We start from the raw sequence: 23,975 nt of genomic DNA, 5'->3' as shown, positions 1-23,975 counted from the left end.
GTATAGGGGAGATTTATCAAAACCTGTGCAAAGGAAAAGTTGACCAGTTGCCCATAGCAACCAATCAGATCCCTTCTTTCATTTTGCAGAGGCCTTGTTAAAAATTAAAGAAGTGAGCTGATTGATTGCTTTGGGCAACTGGGCAACTTTTCCTTTGCACAGGTTTTGATAAATCTCCCCCAATCAGTCTCCTTCCCATTCTGGACAGAATTAATCTCCTTCCACCTCTAGATAGAATCAATCTTTTTTTGTCCTCTTGCCTTCCAATCCAGTTTTAGAATCCTAAGGGTATGTTCACACTACGTGATTAGCGCAGATTTCTGCACACAGAATCGCGCATCGGAATTCAGCGGTGTGAACTGCTAACATTAGTGTGAATGGGTCTCCCACAGACCCGTTCAGTCTGCGGAATTTCAGCGGTGGACAATTCTGTTGCTGAAATTGATCCGCGCAAAGAAAGAACATGTGCATTCTTTGCGCGCAAGTCCGAGAGCACTGCACAGCCGTCAGCGGTGACGGTACAGTGCTGTGCGGTTCTACCGCCAAGTATTTTGGCGGCGGACGCCAGATGGAATCTCCGCTCGCAGAATTCTGCGAGCGAGATTCCGTACCAAATACGTAGTGTGAACATACCCTAACAAGCTGAGAAAAAGGAGTTTTCTCACCTATACCGCCATACAGAGGCTGCTGTCCAGAGACTGTAGAGGTTCTGAAGTAACCTACTTTTATTGCTGCTCGCAGAGACCTGACAGTAGGGGGTATTTATGAAAAGTGGAGTAGGTGAACGTCTTTTTACTCCATTAATTCATGTGGTGGAAACTGTGTACCTGCACCTAATTTAACCAATGGTCCAGGACCACGTGATAAATCTGGCGCTGATCACATTTCTCACATCAGTACTACACTTTGTAGGGTGTTTTTCTACGACTATTTTTAAACCATGCAACATTTATGTGACTTTTTAATAATGCAGTCCACAGTTAGTTTGTAAGCTCTTTTTTATTTGGTTAGCGCCCATTTTGGTGGGTTGCGCCAAAGTATGCGACTTTTTTAAAAAGTCGCATTTTCATAAATCCCTGACCACTGCAAAAAAATCAACCAAAAAGACTTCTACCACTGCAACAAACCAAAACACAGGTAAATGAAAAGTTGCAGGAAAAGTCGCAAAAAACACACTGGGGGGGGGGGGGGGGGGTATTTATGAAGCATTTTCCCCTGGTTTTCTTGGGTAAATTTGTCTTAATATTTTGGCGTGTTTTTTGCAACTTTTCCTGCGACTTTTCATTTACCTGTGTTTTGGTTTGTTGCAGTGGTAGACATGTTTTTGGTAGATTTTTTGCAGTGGTCAGGGATTTATGAAAATGCGTCTTTTTAAAAAAAAGTTGCATACTTTGGTGCAACCCACCAAAATGGGCGCTAATCACCACCAAATAAAAAAAGCACTTACAAACTAACTGTGGACAGCGTTATTAAAAAATCGCACAAAAAGTTGTAGAAAAACACCATACAAAGTGGAGTACTGATGCCCTGCACCATGTGATCAATTAGGTGCAGGTACACAGTTTCCACTACATGAATTAATGGAGTAAAAATATGTTCACCTACTCCACTTTTCATAAATAACCCCCCTGCGCCAAAATATTAAGATAAATTTACCCAAGAAAACCAGGGTAAAATGCTTAATAAAAAACCCCCAGTGACTTAGCATGTGTATCCACAAGCACTCAGCACAGTAGGTGGATGTGCATGTTGCTATACATTGTGAACACCAGGTGGCGCCATGCTGTGTAAGTAAATGTCCTAAATCTTTACTGGATCATTGTTTAATGCATTGTTTTTCAAACAGTGTGTCTCCAGCTGTTGTAAAACTACAACTCCCAGAATGCCCGGACAGCCAACGGCTGTCCGGGCATGCTGAGAGTTGGAGTTTTGCAACAGTTGGAGAAACACTTTTTGAAAAACACTAGGGGGTTATTTATCATTGTGTTCTATTGCTTTTTTTGGTCTACATTTGCGAATTTTTGATATTTTTGTGCTAATTGTGGGGTTTTTTTTGCTGTTTTTTTTTTCCAAGTTGTAAAATCCATAATTTTTACCCTTTGGTCTTGCTAGACCATTTTTTTAATGTGACGAATGCAGTGTTCACGAATTTATCAGCTGTGTTTTTGATTTTTACGCAAATTTTACCACAACTGACGCCAAAAAAAATAATAATCTAGACCACCTCCCAACCTGGTCTAAAAAAGATTACTACTACTGTCTGTTTGCAAAAAAAAATAAAAATCAGCAGCCAGAGTGAAAGAGAGGGAGAGAGAGAGAATAAGGTAGAGAATAAGAACGTTTAAAGACATAAAAAGTTAAAAATTTAAAGAACGTGCAAAGGAAAAGTAAAGCAGTTGTCCATATGAAACAATCAGATATATATTTTAAGGTACAAAAAAGGAATGTTAAATATGTAAGAAACAATAAGATTGTTAGCAATGGCCAAAATCTAACCATTTCATGTTCACAAGTCTAACAAAATATCCAAAGTGATAACAAAATAAAAAAAAGTGAAAGGTTAAAAAAAAAAATATCTGTTCAACTAAAACCTCCATCTCTCAAACATTATTATTATTTTTTTTTTTAGCCTGGCCTGTGGCAAGGTAAACCACTATTCAAATGTGAGACTCTCTTTGCAGACCTTCTTTTAGACATTAATTTGCCTTAAAGGAGTACTCCGGTGGAAAACATTTTTTTTTTTTTAAATCAACTGGTGCCAGAAAGTTAAACATATTTGTAAATGACTTCTATAAAAAAAAAAATCTTTACCCTTCCAGTACTTTTCAGCAGCCGTATGTTACAGAGAAAATTCTTTTCTTTTTGAATTTCTTTTTTGTCTTGTCCACAGTGCTCTCTGCTGACACCTCTGTCCGTGTCAAGAACTGTCCAGAGCAGGATAGGTTGCAATGGGGATTTTCTCCTGCTCTGGACAGTTCCTGATACGGACAGAGGTGTCAGCAGAGAGCACTGTGGACAAGACAAAAAAGAAATTAAAAAAGAAAAGAATTTCCTCTATAGCATACAGCTGCTAAAAAGTACTGGAAGGGTAAAGTTTTTTTTAATAGAAGTCATTTACAAATCTGTTTAAAGGGTACCTCTCATCAAAAAAACTTTTGATATATTATAGATTAATGTATGCAGAATAACTTTATAATTGCATGTTATAAAAAAATATGCTTCTTTCTATTTAATTTTCCACTTTGAAGAAATGACCACTAGGGGTCTCCCTACCAGTCCTGGCAGCAAGCATTTCAGACTCATGCTGGAGTCCTAAACACTACGAGCTGCCAGTCTGCTTTGTTCACAAAGGAGAACACTCAGAGCTGCCAGCCTGCTTTGTTCACAGCCTGTTTGGCTGTGAACAAAGCAGGCTGGCAGCTCTGAGTGTTTAGGACTCCAGTATGAGTCAGAAATGCTTGCTGACAGGACTGATCGGGAAAAATACAATAGAAAGAAGCATATTTTTCATTAACATGCTATTGGAAAGTTATTCAACATTCATTAATCTAAAATATATCAAAAGTTTATTTGATGAGAGGTACCCTTTAACTTTCTGGCACCAGTTGATTTCATGATTTAAAAAAATATATTTTTTCACCGGAGTACCCCTTTAAAATTAAAATTAAAACAAATAAAGCCAAACACACAGACAAACAGGCTCCTCAGAAGCCGGGTAGATATGATCTGAAAGCTGCTGTAGAAAAGGATCTGGGCGCAGATCTGCGTGAAATTTATCGTGGTCACTGCAACAATATGATAAATTTGGAGCAGCATCGCCAAAAAAAAACGCATCTAGACAAACCACAAAAATGATCTAGCCAAGACCATTATTGCTAAATAACCCCCGATGTCTCTATTCTTTCGGAATCTTTGACAGTCTTTACTCTCAAAAGCGTGAGGTCCCCATGTGTCTATAGTTTGGCACTGTGCCAACGTTCTGCATCTTGGCATGTGATCGATGCGAGCCATCAGGATGTGTGTGAATAGCGCTCTTTCATGCCGGAAAACATGATAAATGCCATCTTTTTATTTCCATTAATAATTTTAGTAACTCTTTTGATATTTACTCTGTAAAGGAAGAGGAATGGGAAGTGGTGAGCTCAGAAGACAAGGCTAAAGTTCAAGCCAGCATGCCCAGCGCACACGCACAAAGCTCATCGCCACCTATTGTGCGTCCATTGTGGTTTCTTCCCAGACAGCCACATTGACCATACGTGAGACAAATACCGCACATGTTTCCAGCAGTTATGAGACGTTTGACAGTGCTCGCCTGTAATACAAAACTTCCCTTATAGTCACGGAGGAGCACTGGGCCTTATTTACTAAGAGTGGAGTGTAGTTTTCTTTGTGGGTTTTTTGTAATTTTTTCATGGTATTTACTAATTTTCTCTATGGTTTTCTTTTTTTACGTCTGTTCAGGGATGTCGGGTTTTACGGAGCTCAAATTCACCACATTTTATGTGGGAATATTAGTAAATTTGTTAGGATTTTTCCAAAACTGTCAGGGATACACCCCCTTTTTTTAGTGGCCACGTCCCCTTTTTTGGGTTCTCCGAGTAAAGTGGAGAGTTAGGAGGGTTTTTTGGATTTTTTGTCGGAAATTCAGGCTTTCCCAAGTAGATTTTATAGGTTTTTTTTTATTTGCATGTGCAAAAGAAAAAAAAAAAGAAAAAAGCGCTATAAAATCTACTTGGGAAAGCCTTAGTAAATTAGGCCCAATGGGAGAGATTTAGCAAAATCTGCGCAGAGGAAAAGTGGATTAGTTGCCCATAGCAACCAATCACATTGCCTCTTTCATTGTTCAAAGAAAAGAAAGATGAAATCTGATTGGTTGCTATTGGCAACTGGTCAACTTTTCATCTGCACAGGTTTTGATAAATCTCCCTCACTTAGTCAAAGTTTTGGCATAAAATGAGTAGATAACACCTTGGGCCTCATTTGCTAAAGCTTTTTTTGTCGTATGTGTTGTGCACCAGAATTTCCGACAAAAAAAATCAAAAAAACCCTACTAACTTTCCACTTCTCCTCAGAAAACCCTGGCATGAGGGAAAGGGGCGTGTCTCCTGAAACAAAAAACCTACATTTTCAGAATCAAAAAACCTACAAATTTACTAATGTTTCCACATAAAATGTGGTGTATTTGGCCTCTGGAAAACCTGACAGCTCAGAGTATGTGTAAAAATACAAGATATAATAGTAAATACCATGGAAAAATTCCTGTCGGAAACAAAAACCCACAAAGAAAACTCCCCTCCACTCTTAGTAAATGAGGCAACTTGTACGATATTCTTGGCAATTACATATATGAAATACAGGTCCAGTGCAGCAATGAAATCAACATTAGAGGGGTTATCCAGAAAAAAAAACTTGTTTTTGTATATCAACTGGCTCCAGAAAGTTAAACAGATTTGTAAATTACTTCTATAAAAAAATTTCAATCCTTTCAGTACTTATGAGCTTCTGAAGTTAAGGTTGTTCTTTTCTGTCTAAGTGCTCTATGATGACACGTGTCTCGGGAACCGCCCAGTTTAGAAGAGGTTTGCTATGGAGATTTGCTTCTAAACTGGGCGGTTCCCGAGACATGTGTCATCAGAGAGCATTTAGACAGAAAAGAACAACCTTAACTTCAGAAGCTCATAAGTACTGAAAGCATTAAGATTTTTTAATAGAAGTCATTTACAAATCTGTTTAAATTTCTGGAGCCAGTTGATTTATAAAAAAAAGTTTTTTCCTGGATAACCCCTTTAAGTCACTAGAGAAGTTATTATGTTACTGATATTATTGGTAAATTGTTTATTGTATTCACTTTATGTTGCTGTTTTTTGACAGAATCACTATTTCGGAAACTCTGAGTTATCAAAAAGCAATGACGCTCAGGCAGATTCTGCAAAAATCCAGGAGTTACGGAGAAAGATCATTGAGAAAGACCTGGTAATCCAGTCAATGGAAGCCCAGATAGCAGAACTGGTAGACAATGAGCCACCTAAACAGGTAACTTAGCCTATTCTTAGCCTGTGACACAGTTCAGGATGAAATAATTCTGGTAATAGAGATGATGACATTATTTCATTTATTGTATCATATCGGATTCTATCATTCACATCAATCACAGCAGATGAAGTAATGGACTGGAAATAAGACTAGAAGACGTGACTGTGGCTGACATCATTGAAGACGTGACTGTGGCTCACATCATTGATAATTGAGTCAGTTGGTATTAGCAATTATGACATAGCCGATTAAAAGTGCCCCTTTCATTTGAAAAAAATATTTTTGGGCATGTCACAAGTTTTGATCGTTCGGGGTCTCTATGCAAAGACCCCCACAGATCAGATGAACAAGCAGGAAGGAGTGCACTGTAGCTACACTCACCAGTTCACAGCAATCACCATCCACTCTGTTTGCTTCTCTGGAAGGTCACATAGACTCATAATGTGGACGCAAGACAGAGATCTCTACAAGCTGGGGAGTAAAGCATGCTATTGTGTGCTTCTCCCCGCTCGTTTTCCTAATCGGTGGGAATCTCAGCACTGAAACCCTGACTGGTCAAAACTTTTGACCAATCTCTCTGACATATCAAAAGTTTTTTTCTTAAATGACATGTACAGAATTTTTGCCACCGTGGACACTGTCCACAACGTAGGATATTTTTTCAAGAAAATTAAGTATTTCTCACAGAAAAGGATTGCAGTAACACATGTTTTGCTATACACATGTTTATTATCTTTGTGTGTATTGGAAATAAACCAAAAAAAAGGGGGGGGGGGGAGGGGGAAGCAAATTGGACACAATGTCACACCAAACTCCAAAAATGGGCTGGACAAAATAATTGGCACCCTTAACCTGTTCAGGACACATGACATAATGTTACGTCATGAGTCCGCTCCCGATCTATAACTCGGGCCACGGCGGGGCTAATAGCACGCGGCATTGTTCGCGGTGCCGCACACTATTAACCCTTTAGACGCGGCGTTCAAAGTTGAACGTCGCGTCTAAAGTGAAAGTGAAACCATGAAGGTTAGCTCAGGGAGCTGTTTGGGATAGCCACAATGAAATCACGGCATCCCGAACAGCTTACAGGACAGCTAGAGGATCCCTACCTGCCTCCTCGCTAGCCGATCACCGAATGACTGCTCAGTGCCTGAAATCCTGGCATAAGCAGTCAACTGGCAGAATCATCGACCACTGGTTTCCTATGAGAAACCAGTGATAAATGTAAAAGATCAGTGTGTGCAGTGTTATAGGTCCCTATGGGAGCTATAACACTGCAAAAAAAAGTGAAAAAAAAGCGAATAAAGATCATTTAACCCCTTCCCTATTAAAAGTTTGAATCACCCCCCTTTTCCCATTTAAAAAAAAAAAAAACAGTGTAAATAAAAATAAACATGTGGTATCGCCGCGTGCGGAAATGTCCGAATTATAAAAATATATCGTTAATTAAACCGCACGGTCAATGGCGTACGCGCAAAAAAATTCCAAAGTCCAAAATAGTGCATTTTTGGTCACTTTTTATATCATGAAAAAATGAATAAAAAGCGATCAATAAGTCCTATCAATGCAAAAATGGTACCGCTAAAAACTTCAGATAACGGCGCAAAAAATGAGCCCTCATACCGCCCCATACGCGGAAAAATAAAAAAGTTATAGGGGTCAGAAGATGACAATTTTAAACGTATTAATTTCCCTGCATGTTGTTATGATTTTTTCCAGAAGTGCGACAAAATCAAACCTATATAAGTAGGGTATCATTTTAATCGTATGGACCTACAGAATAATGACAAGGTGTCATTTTTACCGAAAAATGTACTGCGTAGAAACGGAAGCCCCCAAAATTACAAAATGGAGGTTTTTTTTTCAATTTTGTCTCACAATGATTTTTTTTTCCCGTTTCGCCGTTGATTTTTGGGCAAAATGACTGACGTCATTACAAAGAAGAATTGGTGGCGCAAAAAATAAGCCATCATATGGATTTTTAGGTGCAAAATTGAAAGAGTTATGATTTTTTAAAGGCAAGGAGGAAAAAGCGAAAATGCAAAAACGGCAAAACCCCTGGTCCTTATGGGGTTAACTTAATATTTGGTTGCACATCCTTTGGGAAAAAATAACTGAAATCAGTGGCTTCCTATAACCATTAATAAGCTTCTTACACCTCTCAGCCGGAATGTTGGACCCCTCTTCCTTTGCAAACTGCTCCAGGTCTCTTATTGGAAGGCGCCTTTTCCCAACAGCAATTTTAAGATCTCTCCACAGGTGTTCAATGGGATTTAGATCTGGACTCATTGCTGCCACTTCAGAACTCTCCAGCGTTTGTTGCTATCCATTTCTGGGTGCTTTTTGACGTGAGTTTGAGGTCATTGTCCTGCTGGAAGACCCAAGATCTCGGACACAAACCCAGCTGTCTGACACTGGACTGTACAGTGCGACCCAAAATCCGTTGGTAATCCTCAGATTTCATGATGCCTTGTACACATTCAAGGCACCCAGTGCCAGAGGCAGCAAAACAACCCCAAAACATCATTGAACCTCCACCATATTTCACTGTAGGTACTGTGTTCTTTTCTTTGTAGGCCTCATTCCGTTTTTGGTAAACAGTAGAATGGTGTGCTTTACCAAAAAGCTCTATCTTGGTCTCATCTGTCCACAAGACGTTTTCCCAGAAGGATTTTGGCTTACTCAAGTTCATTTTGGCAAAATGTAGTCTTGCTTTTTTATGTCTCTTTGTCAGCAGTGAGGTCCTCCTGGGTCTGCTCCATAGCGTTTCATTTCATTTAAATGTCGATGGATAGTTCGCACTGACACTGATGCTCCCTGAGCCTGCAGGACAGCTTGAATATCTTCGGAACTTGTTTGGGGCTGCTTATCCACCATCCGGACTATCCTGCATTGACACCTTTCATCAATTTTTCTCTTCTGTCCACGCCCAGGGAGATTAGCTACAGTGCCATGGGTTGCAAACTTCTTGATAATGTTGCGCACTGTGGACAAAGGCAAATCTAGATCTCTGGAGATGGACTTGTAACCTCGAGATTATTGAAATTTTTCCACAATTTTTATTCTCAAGTCCTCAGACAGTTCTCTTCTCCTCTTTCTGTTGTCCATGCCTAGTGTGGCACACACAGACACACAATGCAAAGAATAAGTGAACTTCGCTCCTTTTTTCTCTCTCTCTGCTTTCAGGTATGATTTTTATATTTCCCACACCTGTTACTTGCCCCGGGTGAGTTTAAAGGAGCATCACATGCTTGAATCAATCTTAATTTTCCACAATTTTGAAAAAGGTGCCAATAATTTTGTCCAGCCCATTTTTGGAGTTTGGTGTGACATTATGTCCAATTTGCTTTTTTTTTGTTTATTTCCAATACACACAAAGGGAATAAACATGTGTATAGCAAAACATGTGTTACTGCAATCCTTTTCTGTGAGAAATACTTAATTTTCTAGAAAAATTTCAGGGGTGCCATCATTTACGGCCATGACTGTGTTTGGGGACATTCCAGCTGTAATCCTAAAAACAAGGCTCCTGAAACTCATGTCTAAGTGGAGCAGAAGTGCTGCTCAATTCATTGTCTATGGGAGTGTTCAAGATAGTCAAGTCAATTGTTCCACTGTGCAGGCTCCATCTCTAATTCTCAGTTGTTCCTGAGTTGGTGGGTGTAGACTAGCTGCTATGATGTCTCCCATACACACACACACACACACACACACACAGAAGAGGGGATCCTGCTCTCTTTAGTATACTCTGAGAAGTAACAGCAGCACAGAGAACATGATAGAGCAGTACTGAGCAGTGTAAGCAGTGAATCCAGCACTGGGATAACATAGAACATACTCTAGAAGCAACAGGTAAATAGGCTTTTGTCAGCAATAAGATATATTACAAAGTTTATTATCTGTGTTTGTACTATTAATTTATGAGGACAAATTGAATAGTTTCTTTTCAAAGAAATACTGGGGAAATGGGGTTATTTATGAAAAGTGGGGTAGGTGAACATTTTTTTACTCCATTAACTCATGTAGTGGAAACTGTGTACCTGCACCAAATTGATCACATGGTTCAGGGCATGTGATACATCTGGTGCTGATCACATTTCTTACATCAGTACTCCACTTTGTAGGGTGTTTTTCTTTGCAACTTTTTGTGCAACTTTTTAACCTGTGCGACAATTATGCAACTTTTTAATAAGGCTGTCCACAGTTAGTTTGTAAGCTCTTATTTATTTGGTGGTGATTAGTGCCCTTTTTAGTGAGTTACGCCAAAGTACGTGACTTAAAAAAAAAAGTTTCATAAATTCCTGACCATTGCAAAAAATCAACCAAAAACACATCTACCACTGCAACAATCCAAAACACAGGTAAAAAGTCGCAGGAAAAGTCGCTAAAAACACCCTGCGCAAAAATATTGCTACAAATTTACCCAAGTAAACCAGGGTAAAATGCTTCATAAATACCCCCCACTTTCCTTATGTTATACAGGGGTCCCTCAAGTTACAATATTAATTGGTTCCAGAACGACCATTGTATGTTGAAACCATTGTATGTTGAGACCAGAACTCTAAGGGTATGTTCACACTGAGGAATTGGAGAGGAATTTCCACGAATAATTCTGCTCGCTTTTTCCTCTCCAAATCATTCAGCAGTGAAAATCCCCATAGAGCTGTGCAGAATTTCTGCCCCTCAGTTCACACTGAGGAATTTCCTCAAGCAGAATTCTGACGAGGACGTCTGTTCCGCTTGAAGAAAGAACACGTTCTTTCTTTCAGGCGGAATCAGCGTCGTTCACAAAATCTCTGTGAGTTCTTGTGGAAAAGTAACAATATTTTGAGGCAGAAAATTTCTGCTTGATTTCCGCCCCAATTCCTCAGTGTGAACATACCCTATGAAAACCTGGTAATTGGTTCTGAAGCCCCAAAATGTCATCCAAAAATAGGAAAAAGTGAGGATTAAAGAAAAATAAGTAGATAACTAATATAGATAAAGCAAATCATTACATATAAACCTAAGAAAGATCTGCTGGGAGCTGTAAATCAGTTTAATTGTTTTCCAACCAGGGTGCCTTCAGCTGTTGCAAAACTATAAATCCCAGCATGCCCGGACAGCCTTTGGCTGTCTGGGCATGCTGGGAGTTGTAGTTTTGCAACAGCTGGAGGCACCCTCATTGGGAAACACTGGTCTATGTAGAGGACAGGAGTTTCTTCAGGGTCCTGTACAGTACACGCAATTTCCTAAAAAAGTAAGATGGAGCCGCCCTCACCTGGTGTCCAAAGGAGCAGGTAACCCTGGCACAGGTAAAGTGTACAGAACATGTGATACCTCCCTGTACTGTAGAGGGCGCTACCAGACACCAGTCAGTGTATGCACTTCAGTAATACAGGGGTTTTACCAGTGAATACCCATTCTGATTGGTCAGTTCTTCCAGCCATTGACATGTTTTGCAGATTCCATAGCATTGTATGTTGAGTCTGGTTTCAAGTTACAATGGTCCAGAAAAGACCATTGTATGTTGAAACTATTGTATGTTGAGGCCATTGTAAGTTGAAGGATCACTGTTCTTAGTGACTTCCATAAGATTTAAAAAAATATCTTCCATTTCATGAGTGTGGTATACTAGGTTTTGTATAATATTGCCCTATTGGCAAGTAAACCCCTTGTGCTTCCTACATTGGGGGGTAATGCATGAAATGTAGAGGAGGTGAACGTCTTTTTACTCCATTAATTCCTGTGTTGGAAACTGTGTACCTGCGCCAAATTCCTACACGACACAAGGAATTTGATAAATCTGGTGCTGATCACATGTCTCTGTCTTTGTGCGACTTTTTAACCTGTGCGACAAATGTGCAACTTTTTAATAATGCCGCCCACAGTCAGTTTCTAAGCCAACTGAGGACTGGTGTAGAATTGCGCCTAAATAAGTGTAGACGCACCAAAATATGCGACAAACACAAAAAGTCGCGCATCCTACCGTAAATTCCTGACCACTGTGTGATTTCAACTGGAATCACGACTTCCAATGTCACTTTGTAAAAAATGTTCTATTTGGTTTGTCGCAAAAACTTTTGGGGGGTATGTATGAAGGATTTTACACTGTTTTTTTTTTACTGTGATTTGTCGCACTTTTCTTTTTATGTTACTTTTTGCGACAATCAGTTGCGCCAAATGGTTTAGAACATTATCACTGATTTGACGGTGTTAGTCGTGATTTCAGTTACAATCATTTGTTTGGAATTTGTTAATTGCGACTTGTGATTTGGCGCAAATACCTTCATTAAGGCGCAAATTCACACCAAAAATAAAATGACAGAGAAAATAGCTACAACAATAGAATGTAGAACATTTAAACAGTGTCCTACCAAAAAGTGCAAAATGGACCCTGAACAATAAAAGAAGCAATCTGATTGGTTGCTAGGGGAAAATGCAACACTTTTCCAAGGCAGAGGTCTGGATGAATATCCCCCCTAATCTACAAATTAAAAACAGCAAAAAAGGCCCTGGGTGTGCGAGCTTTACCTCTGTAAGGCATAAGGGGGAGATTTATCAAAACCTGTCCAGAGGAAAGGTTGCACAGTTGCCCATAGCAACCAATCAGATCACTTCTTTCATTTTGCAGAGGCCTTGTTAAAAATGAAAGCAGCAATCTGATTGGTTGCTATGGGCAACTGGACAACTTTCCCTCTGGACAGGTTTTGATAAATCTCCCCCTTATAAGTCTCTACTTGTTTTTTTGTCCTGCGTTTTTTTGTTTAAAAAAAAAAATGCAAGAAAAACGCCTGAAAAAGTGCAATTTCCTGCGTCTGACATTTTTTCTGGCGTTTTTTTCATTTGTGTGGAAATTGCATTTTTGGCACCTTGGCAGTTTTTCCAGCATTTCCAAGTTGGATTTTTTTTTACTTTTTGGCTGACTCCAGAGAAAATGGCTGCTGTTCCTCTTCCTGAGAATAGCCCCTTTTTTTTTTCCACAGGTGAAAAAACACCAAATGCAAAACATACATGGTGTTTTTAATGGCGTTTTTTCACTCCCATAGACTTCTATGGGAGAAAAATGTCACGCTTTTGACCAAAAAAACGCCAGTGGCCCAACATGCTGCGACTTTGGAAAACCGCCAAGGAGCTGAAAAACGCCAAAAAAAAAGAGAGAAAAAACACCAAAAGGATAAAAAAAAAAAAAAGCCAAAATGAAAAACGGCAAGTGGAAAAAGAATTTAGCGATTTCTCATTGATTTACAGCTAACATCTGTCCGCAGTGTTTTTTGCCTGAAAAAATGCCATACAGCAGATTTGGTGTTTTTCTCTGCATCCCCCCCCCAAAAAAAAAAAAAAAAAAAACAAGTAGAAACTTAGCCTTAGGCTAGAAAAAACGCCAGATGCAGGAAATTGCACTGGCATTTTTTCTGGCGTTTTTTTCAGGTGTTTTTTTCATTTGTGTGGAAATTGCATTTTTGGCACCTTGGCAGTTTTTCCAGCTTTTCCAAGTGGGGTTTTTTTTAACTTTTTGGCTGACTCCAGAGAAAATGGCTGCTGTTCCTCTTCCTGAGAACAGACCCTTTTTTTTCCACAGGTGAAAAAACACCAAATGCAAAACATACATGGTGTTTTTAATGGCGTTTTTTCACTCCCATAGACTTCTATGGGAGAAAAATGCCACGATTTTGACAAAAAAAACGCCAGTGGTCCAACATGCTGCGAAAACCGCCAAGGAGCTGAAAAACGCCCAAAAAAAAGAGAGAAAAAACACCAAAAGGATAAAAAAAAAAAGCCAAAATGAAAAACGGCAAGTGGAAAAAGAATTTTGTGATTTCTCAGCTAACAACTGGCCGCAGTGTTTTTTGGCTGAAAAAAATGCCATGCGGCAGATTTTGTGTTTTTCTCAGCGTTTTTCCCCCAAAAACCCAAGTAGAAACTTAGCCTTAGGCTAGAAAAAATGCCAGACGCAGGAAATTGCACTGGCGTTTTTCAGACAACTTTTAATAGTGAATAGTTACACAATCTCTATTATACCCAAAAAAAACCTTGTTAAAAATTACATTGTCCGAATGAATGTAGAAATTGTAGCTCAGTGTTTCCCAACCATGCTGCCTCCAGCTGTGGCAAAACTACAGCTCCCAGCATGCCCGGACAGCCGTTGGCTGTCCGGGCATGTTGGGAGTTGTAGTTTTGCAACAGCTGGAGACACCCTAGTTAGAAAGCACTGTAGTATCTGATATAGTTGCTAAATATTAGCAAGTATCCTCTGAACCCCTGAGGACACATGGCAGAGGCAGTCTATGTAGTGTTAAAGGGGTACTCCCATGGAAAACTTTTTTTTTTTTAAATCAAATGGTGCCAGAAAGTTAAACAGATTTGTAAATTACTTCTATTCAAAAATCTTAATCCTTCCAGTACTTATTAGTTGCTGAATACTACAGAGGAAATTGTTTTCTTTTTGGAACACAGAGCTCTCTGCTGACATCATGACCACAGTGCTCTCTGCTGACATCTCTGTCCATTTTAAGAACTGTCCAGAGTAGGAGAAAATTCCCATAGCAAACATATGCTGCTCTGGACAGTTCCTAAAATGGACAGAGATGTCAGCAGAGAACACTGTGCTCGTGATGTCAGCAGAGAGCTCTGTGTTCCAAAAAGAAAACCATTTCCTCTGTAGTATTCAGCAGCTAATAAGTACAGGAAGGATTAAGATTTTTGAATAGAAGTAATTTACAAATCTGTTTAACTTTCTGGCACCATTTGATTTTAAAAAAAAAAGTTTTCCATGGGAGTACCCCTTTAACACTACACTAGTACTTGAAAGATTAAGATTTTTTAATGGAAGTAATTTACAAATCTGTTTAACTCCCTGGGACCAGTTGATAAAAAAAAAAAAAAAAAAATTTCCACAGGGGTACCCCTTTAAATATCAGTATGTCCATAGACTATGGCTAACCAGCATGAGTAACATACAGCTGGGAAAGAGCCTAATCTTTGAGCAGATAAAAGCAACATTTGGCAGCGCACAGTGAAACAATGGCCCTGATTTACTATTGTAAACCCGACATGTTTTGTCGGGTTGTGCGCCAGAAATTGTGTCTGTGCCAGAATTTGCGCCATCATTCTGTCTCATTGCGACAGAATTCTGTCTGCGCCAGAAATGAAATGCCCGACCAACTCTCCATGTTACTGAGAAAACCCGAAAAGGGGCGTGTCTGTCAGGAGAAGGGGTGTGGCCACAGAAAAGGGGCGTGTTCCTGACATTTTCACAAAAACCCAACATATTTACTAAGATTTCCACAGAAAATACGGTGGATTTGAGCTGAGGAAAACCAGACAGATCAGAGCATGTGTAAAAAAAGAAAAGTGTAGGGAAAAGTGCAAAATGTAGAGAAACCTTAGTAAATACTGTGGAAAAAAAATTGTAGGGAATTAAAACCCACAAAGAAACCTACACAACACTCTTAGTAAATCAGGGCCGTGGTAACTACATTCTAAGGCAAGAAGCTAATATGTAGCATAGATAGATAGAAGCAGACTTTTATTTCAATTCTTTCTGCGGGATCCACTCGAAAATGCATTGCCGTTTATTGAGATGACGCAATTCCTAGCGGTCCCAGTGCCGGCATCTTCTGCTTAATGTCTGACGGAAATCTTCCAGACGGACATTCTGCAAAAGAACTGCCTTGTGAACATAGGCTTTCTTCCTATGGCAGGGCTCTACAGGTGCAAGGTCGCCATGGCAAGGATTTCATCCTGGCACCTAGGTTTTTGTCAGCCCTTTTCATTAATCCCTTCTCTACCCATGACAAACGTTTACGTCATGGATCAGGTGAGCCGGGCTTGCATCATACAAGGCAGGTAATGGCTGCTATCTGCATATGCCTGTAATGACAGACACTCTGATGTCTGTCCTGTAACTGTTTAATCAGGTCATTGCGTCATATCGGGTTGGTCCCGGCGGCCATCAATGGCTGGGACCCACGGCTAATACCGGACATCGCCGATCGCGGTGATGCCCGGTATTAACCTTTCAAATGCGGCGATCAAAGTTTACCGCCGTGTCTGAAGTGAAACCGAAAGCATCCTGGCAGCTCAGTCGGACTGTTCGGGTTCACCGTGGCGTCCCGAACAGCTTGCAGGACACAAGGAGGATCCCTACCTGGCTCCTGCGTGTCCATTTGCCAAATGACTGCTCCGTGCCTATGGGAGCTATAACATTGCAAAAAAAAAAAAAAGTGTTAATAAATTTTATTTAACCCCCTCCCTAATAAAAGTCAGAATCACCCCCCTTTTCCCATTTAAAAAACAAACGATGTAAATAAAAATAAATATAAACATATGTGGTATCGCTGCGTGCGTAAATGTCCAAACTATAAAAATATATTGTTAATTAAACCGCACGGTCAATGGCGTATGCGCAAAAAAATCCAATGTCCAAAATAGCGTATTTTTGGTCACTTTTTATACTATTAAAAAATTAATATAAAACGATCAAAAAGTCTGATCAAAACAAAAATGGTACCGATAGAAACTTCAGAACACGGCGCAAAAAATTAGCCTTCATACCGCCCCATATGCGGAAAAATAAAAAAGTTATAGGCGTCAGAAAATGACATTTTTAAACATATAAGTTTTCCAGCATGTAGTTATGATTTTTTCCAGAAGTACGACAAAATCAAACCTATATAAGTAGGGGATCATTTTAATCGTATGGACCTACAGAATAATGATAAGGTGTCATTTTTACCGAAAAATGTACTGCGTAGAAACGGAAGCCCCCAAAATTTAAAAATGCGTTTTTTTCTTCAATTTTGTCGCACAATTATTCTTTTTTCCGTTTCACCGTGGATTTTTGGATGAAATGACTAATGTCATTACAAAGTAGAATTGGTGGCGCAAAAAATAAGCTGTCATATGAAATTTTAGGTGGAAAATTGAAAGAGTTATGATTTTTAAAAGGTGAGGAGGAAAAAACGAAAATGCAAAAACTGAAAAACGCTGAGTCCTTAAAGGGGTACTCCCCCCCTAGACATCTTATCCCCTATCGAAAGGATAGGAGATAAGATGTCAGATCGCCGCGGTCCCGCTGCTGGGGAGCCCTGGGATCCCCGCTGCGGCACTGCTCTCTCATTACAGCACAGAGCAAGTTTGCTCTGCACGTAATGACGGGCAATACAGGGGCCGGAGCATCGTTACGTCACGGCTCTGCCCCTCGTGACGTCATGGCCCGCCCCTTTCAATACAAGTCAATGGGATGGGGTGCAGCGGTCGTCACGCCCCCTCCCATAGACTTGCATTAAGGGGACGGGCCGTGGTGTCACGAGGGGCGGAGCCATGATGTCACGCTGCTCCGTCCCCCGTATGGCAGTCATTACGCACAGAGCGCTGTGCTGTAATGAGAGCACGGTGCCGCAGCGGGGATCCCCGGGGATCCTTTGGATGGGGGATAAGATGTCTAGGGGCGGAGTACCCCTTTAATGGGGTATATCTGGTGGTCCAGTTGCACCACCCCTCACTCGTAATATAATCACAGGGTGCAGATCAGTTTTCAGGGTAGTGCGAGACCTTAGCTAGGCCTCAGTGACTGTTGCAAATCGGCAATTGATACAACCTGTAATGGAAGGCTGTAGCAATTGAGTGCCGATAACGCACACTAGTGCAGTACATAAGCATTACATTGATCTATGTATGCAATCGAATAGTTGCTTATAAATAGCCCCATATGGGGGGGCAAAAAAGCATAACAAAAAAAGTTTAAAAAAAAAATGTTTTAAAATATAAAAAAATTAATCCAATCCTAATAGAATAACATAAATAAATAACACCCCCTTTGCTATTTTCTAAATAGAAAATTAAACAAACAAATAAATAAACATATTTGGTATCGCCGTCTGCGCAATTGTTTGAATTATTTAATGATAACATTTCTGATATTAAATTCCAAATGCCAAAATTGCTGATTTTTTGGTAACATTACATCCCAGAAAAAAATGGAATATAAAGTGATTAAAAAAGTAAATACTACACAAAAGTTGGTACCGGTAAAAACGACAGCTCATAGCGCAAAAATATGTAGTTCCATAGTTGGAGAAATAAAAAGGTTATAGCCGTCAATAATATAAGTTGATTATGTTTTTCTAGTGCAGTGTTTTTCAAACTGTGTGCCTCCAGCTGTTGCAAAACTACAACTCCCAGCATGCCTGGACAGCCGTTGGCTGTCCAGGCATGCTGGGAGTTGTAGTTTTGCAACAGCTGAAGGCACACTGTTTGGAAAACACTGCCATTGTGAGTTTCCTCGTAGCCCAAATTCTAGTGATCCATGTGACACTTTACTTTGAACATTTTCTGTACAATAGCGCCCTCTAGTGTCATGATTCGGAACAGTTTATCGCAATTTTTCCCAAAAAGTCTCCACATGTTGCAGAACTACAACTCTCATGATGCCTTCAGCTGTGGGGGCCTGATGGGAGCTGTAGTTTTGCAACAGCTGGAGGCACACTGGTTGGGAAACACTGCATTAAACAGAGTCAATAAACTGGTAATGCTCGGAGTCTTACACAGATAGGGAGGAAAGGACAATGGCTTCTACTTCTCTATGACTATATAAACCATTATATGCCATTTAGGATGTAGGGAAAGCTGTGTGACAAGCAGTATTTGCGGATTTTACACATGTCGGAATGTCCGCATGGAAAATCTCCGTGCAGACATTCCTAAGACCGCACGGGAATGCGGCGTCTCATAGACGGCTATGCATTCTGAACGGAGTCCGCAGAAAGAATGGATAGGTTTATTCTTTCTGTGGACACGGAAATCGGAATTTACTTGCTAGAAACATCTTGCACGAAAATTCTGTTGTGTGAACATAGCCTAAATCCGCTCGGGATCGGGTGTCTGTGAATGCAATGTCTGTCATCAATATTAGGTTATTGGGAGTCCAACACCCGGCACCCCCGTCAGTCAACTGCTCTGGTATGCATAAAGAAACAGAAGCAGACAGCGCCGCACATTGTGTAGTGGGCATGCCAGGTTACTGCAGCTTAGCTCCCATTAAAATGAATAAAAATCAAAACCGAATGACCATGGATTCAGGAGTTCGTCCGGCGCAGAGAAGAACCATCAGGAAGCCAAGTAAAATCAATGGATTTATTAAATGCAACGCTGTCCATTTTAGGAACTGTCCAGAGCAGGAGAAAATCCCCATAGCAAACATATGCTGCTCTGGACAGTTCCTAAAATGGACAGCAGAGAGCACTGTGGTCGTGACATCAGAGGAAATGCATTTCTTTTCTGGATTTCTCTTTAGTATACAACCCCTAAAAAGTACTGGAAGGATTAAGATTTTTTAATAGAAGTGATTTACAAATCTGTTTAACTTTCTGGCACCAGTTGATTAAAAAAAAAAAAAAGGTTTTCCATTGGAGTACCCCTTTAAGTTAGCAGTAGTACCACAAACTGAACGCCCTGTGTGAACACAGCCTCAGATTTTAGTCATAATTCACTAATTTCCAATGTTAAAGGGGTACTCCACTGGCCAGTGTTCGGAACTAAATGTTCTGAACGCTGTTTTTCGCACTGCGGTGGTCGGCCACGCCCCTCGTTACATCACGGCCACGCCCCCTCAATGCAAGTCTATGGGAGGGGGCGTGATGCCCCCTCCCATAGACTTGCATTGAGGGGGCGTGGCCATGACATAACGAGAGGGGGCGTGGCCGACCCCCGCAGCGCGAAAACAGCGTTCGGAACATTTAGTTCCGAACACTGGCCAGTGGAGTACCCCTTTAATTCTAGTAAATTAAAGCCACACCTGTCGCATTAAACCCTGCAGTTTTTTAGAATGTTCTGTGAATGGTGCAAAAGTGAAAACAAAGTGCCATTAAAGACATGGACAGACATTTATCAACCTATTTACCCGAGTTTTTTTGCATAAAATTGTCACCAAAAATTTGCAATCGCGCCACCGTCTTTTTTCGTGCGATCTGCCACGAGAGCGAGAAAAGCATTTTTTTTTCAAATCAGCGTACATATGCGTTTTTACAATTTTGACTTTCCATAGTCAGAAATATATCAACCACGACATTCGCAAAAAAAGTCGCTAAGGCTTCAAAAACCTACTAAATATACTCCAGCCGAACCTTGGCTTAACTAACAGAAACTGACTATTGTTTTTTGCTTAGATGAGAAAAAACTTCCGCTTTTGCTTACCTGCGAAAAATGTATTAACGCCGTGAAACAATATAGTAAATTTGATGAACGTAAACAGAATGGAAGTGAAAAAAATATATATATAGCATATACCTAAGCAAATTTTCATAAATGCCCCTCATGGACTTTTTCTTTACTTTGTTCTGATTTATTTAAAAAAAATAAAAAATTAAAAAATTTTTAAAATAAACTCTAAAAAAAAAAAAAGGTGCAAAGTTTGTGCTAGTTGCGTGGCTTGCGCAAAAGTGTGCAACAGAGAATGATAAATTCCCCCTATCGACTTTTATCACTACATCTGAAACATTCTCTCTGAACATATATGGTATGTAATTTAATTATTTGGCGCTATCATGTCTGATAACTGATAACAGCCTCAGATTTTAGTCATAATTCACCAATTTCCAATGTTAAAGGGGTACTCCACTGGCCAGTGTTTGGAACTAAATGTTCTGAACGCTGTTTTCGCGCTGCGGTGGTCAGCCACGCCCCTCGTTACATCACGGCCACACCCCCTCAATGCAAGCCTATGGGAGGGGGCGTGACGCCCCCTCCTATAGACTTGCATTGAGGGGGCGTGGCCGTGACATCACGAGGGGGCGTGGCCGACCCATGCGGCGCGAAAACAGCATTCAGAACATTTCGTTCCGAACACTGACCAGTGGAGTACCTCTTTAATTCTAGTAAATCTAAGCCACACCCATCCATTAAACCCTGCAGGTTTTTTAGAATGTTCTGTGAATGGCGCATAAGTGTAAAAAAAAAAGTGCCATTAAAGGGGTTATCCAGGAAAAAACTTTTTATATATATCAACTGGCTCCAGAAAGTTAAACAGATTTGTAAATTACTTCTATTAAAAAATCTTAATCCTTTCAGTACTTATGAGCTTCGGAAGTTAAGGTTGTTCTTTTCTGTCTAAGTCCTCTCTGATGACACGTGTCTCGGGAAACGCCCAGTTTAGAAGCAAATCCCCATAGCAAACCTCTTCTAAACTGGGTGGTTCCCGAGACAGGTGTCATCAGAGAGCACATAGACAGAAAAGAACAACCTTAACTTCAGAAGCTCATAAGTACTGAAAGGATTAAGCTTTTTTAATAGAAGTAATTTACAAATCTGTTTAACTTTCTGGAGCCAGTTTATATATATATATATATATATATATATATATATATATATATATAAAATTCCTGGATAACCCTTTAAAGACATGGACTTTTTCTTTACTTTGTTCTGATTTAATTTCTGTAAAAAAAAAAATTTTTTAAATTAAAAATAAACTATAAAAAAAAAAAAAAGTTGCAAAGTTTGTGCTAGTTTTCGTGGCTTGCGCAAAAGTGTGCAACAGAGAATGATGAATTCCCCCTATAGGCTTTTATCACTACATCTGAAACATTCTCTCTGATGTGAAGTGCGGCACGCAGGGCGCTAACATATAACAGGAACATATATGGTATGTAGTAATAAAACGTATTGCGCACACTCATTGGGGATGTATTTGGCGTTATCATGTCTGATCTATAACACAGATGATAAAACTGATAACAGCCTCAGATGTGGAGGCAGTCTACCCGTCCTCGCTCCGCACCGCTTACAATCTAATCTCGCTTGCTGTGTTGCTTAACCTCATTGGCTCCCCACTTCAATAAGTCAAAATCTACTGCTGTGGACAGATGGCGGCGAGAATACTATAACAAAAACCTGAAAATTAAAGTGTAACAGATGACTGTAGCCGCGGCGGACGGCTCTTTGTTCATCTTGCTAATGAGCATCTTCATAGAGACAGGAGACTGAATAGTTAATGACGCGCACTTCCCAACTTTGACAGATGATGGCGTAAGAGATAAACATTAGACGCACATAGAGCAAAGGTGCCCAAAGCAACAAGTCAGATTCTAAATAAATAAATTAATTAATTAATAAATTAACTCATTAATGTGTTTATTTATTAAAATTTTATTGGCTTCGACGGTCATCATCTGCTTTGCTTCTCCTTTAATTAAAATTTTCTTTATAAATTTCACCCATTACAAATAAAGCATAGAAAAATCTCTTCTACTTGTTTTTTTTTTTTTTTAAACACCCAAATAACCACATGACGTTTTTTTGGTGAAATAACATTGCAGCCAGACGTTAGCTGCACGTCAATAGGGATTTATGAAAATGCCAAAACCATTTGGCTTTTTTTTTTTTTTTCTACTCCTCTTTGAAGTTTTTTTCAGCGTTTTTGGGCTTTTTTTTTTTTTTCAAAATCACAGCAAGATGAGACTTTGGCGTTGTTTTTTTCTCTCTATCAAATCTTGTTGTTTCTCTCCCATAGAAGTTTATAGGAGAGGAAAAAAAAACATTAAAAACGTAATGTTTGTTATGCGTTGCCGTTTTTTTTTTGTCACGTTTTGATAAATCTCCCCCTCTATGTGAAAGGTGTTTGGTCGGGGTCTGACGGCACTGATCATGACCGATAAAAACTTTTTATATGTCTCTATGATATGATGAATATGAGAACAAAAAAGAGAGTACGGCGCCTCGTATAATTCTGTGGGCTAAATGTCCAGAACGCCCCAAAAAATATATATATTGCTCACCTTAAGTAACACTTGTTTTCAAGCATTGAACCCCTGAGTAGCGGGGTGGTGAAAGAAATCCTCGGCTGCAGCCTGCAGGGATAACCGTGCTCTTTGCGGGAGTTGGTGGAAGTCCAGACGTCGGCAGAAAGAAAAAATGCTGCGATAGCGCTGCCCAGGAGAATGTGCAAGAAGATCGGACTCAAAGGATGGGTGAAACATGTATTTTATTCATACATGGATCAGTGGTGCAAGACGCGTTTCGAGGGTACAGCTTCCCTCTTTATCAATTGCATGTATACAATTGATAAAGAGGGAAGCTGTACCCTCAAAACGCGTCTTGCACCACTGATCCATGTATGAATAAAATTTTGTTTATTTAGCTTAGCTTTGTTTATTAGTTTAGTATAGGTTAAACATTGGTGCTGGAAGATTTTCCCAGAATATACAAAGGACATGTGTATTGGGCACCAGTGTACAAGAAAGATATAGTGGAGCTGTAGAGGGTTCAAAGACGGGCAACCAGGGTAATACGGGGAATGGGAGGACTACAGGACCCAGAAAGATTATCAGAATTAGGGTTATTTAGTTTAGAAAAAAGAAGGCTTAGGGGAGACCTAATAACTGTAGGGGAGATTTATCAAAACCTGTGTAAAGGAATAGTAGTACAGTTGCCCATAGCAACCAATAAGATTGCTTCTTTCATTTTTAAAGAGGCCTCTGATAAATGATAGAAGCAATTTAGTTGGTTGCTATGGGCAACTGCACCGCTCTTCCTCTACACAGGTTTTGATAAATCTCCCATATTGTATAATTATATTAGGGGACAGAGATCTCTCCCATGACCTATTTATACACAAGACTGTATCTATTACAGGGGGGCAGCATGTACATTTAGAGGAAAGACTGTTTCAACACCAGCACAGACGGGGGTTCTTTACTGTAAGAGCAGCGTGACTATAGAACTCTCTCCCAGAGGAGGTTGTCATGGTGAGCACAATAAAAGGGATCAGGAAGGGTCTGGATGCATTTTTGGGGAGTAATAACATTGCTGGTTATGTATATTAGATTTATAGGGACAGAAGGTTCATCCAGGGATTTATTCTGATGCCATATTTGGAGTGGGGAAGGTATTGGGCAATTGGCGTCAGCCTCATAAGAGTTTTTTGCCTTCTTCTGGATCAACACAGTAGGTACACAATAGGGATA

General features: G+C 39.9%; 1 protein-coding gene across 1 annotated transcript in view; it reads left to right on the top strand.

Moving 5' to 3' along the window:
* The window catches only part of C5H10orf67 (chromosome 5 C10orf67 homolog), a 174,174-nt gene that overhangs the window by 26,515 nt on the left and 123,684 nt on the right, over positions 1 to 23,975 (top strand). The window contains exon 5 of the mRNA XM_056519287.1: positions 5,872 to 6,033. Coding sequence (XP_056375262.1) covers positions 5,872 to 6,033 — 162 coding nt within the window. The remainder of the gene's footprint in view (positions 1 to 5,871; positions 6,034 to 23,975) is intronic.

Source organism: Hyla sarda, chromosome 5, assembly GCF_029499605.1.
Source record: "Hyla sarda isolate aHylSar1 chromosome 5, aHylSar1.hap1, whole genome shotgun sequence".
Lineage (NCBI taxonomy): Eukaryota > Metazoa > Chordata > Amphibia > Anura > Hylidae > Hyla > Hyla sarda.
This window is presented reverse-complemented; position numbering and strand designations above follow the sequence as displayed.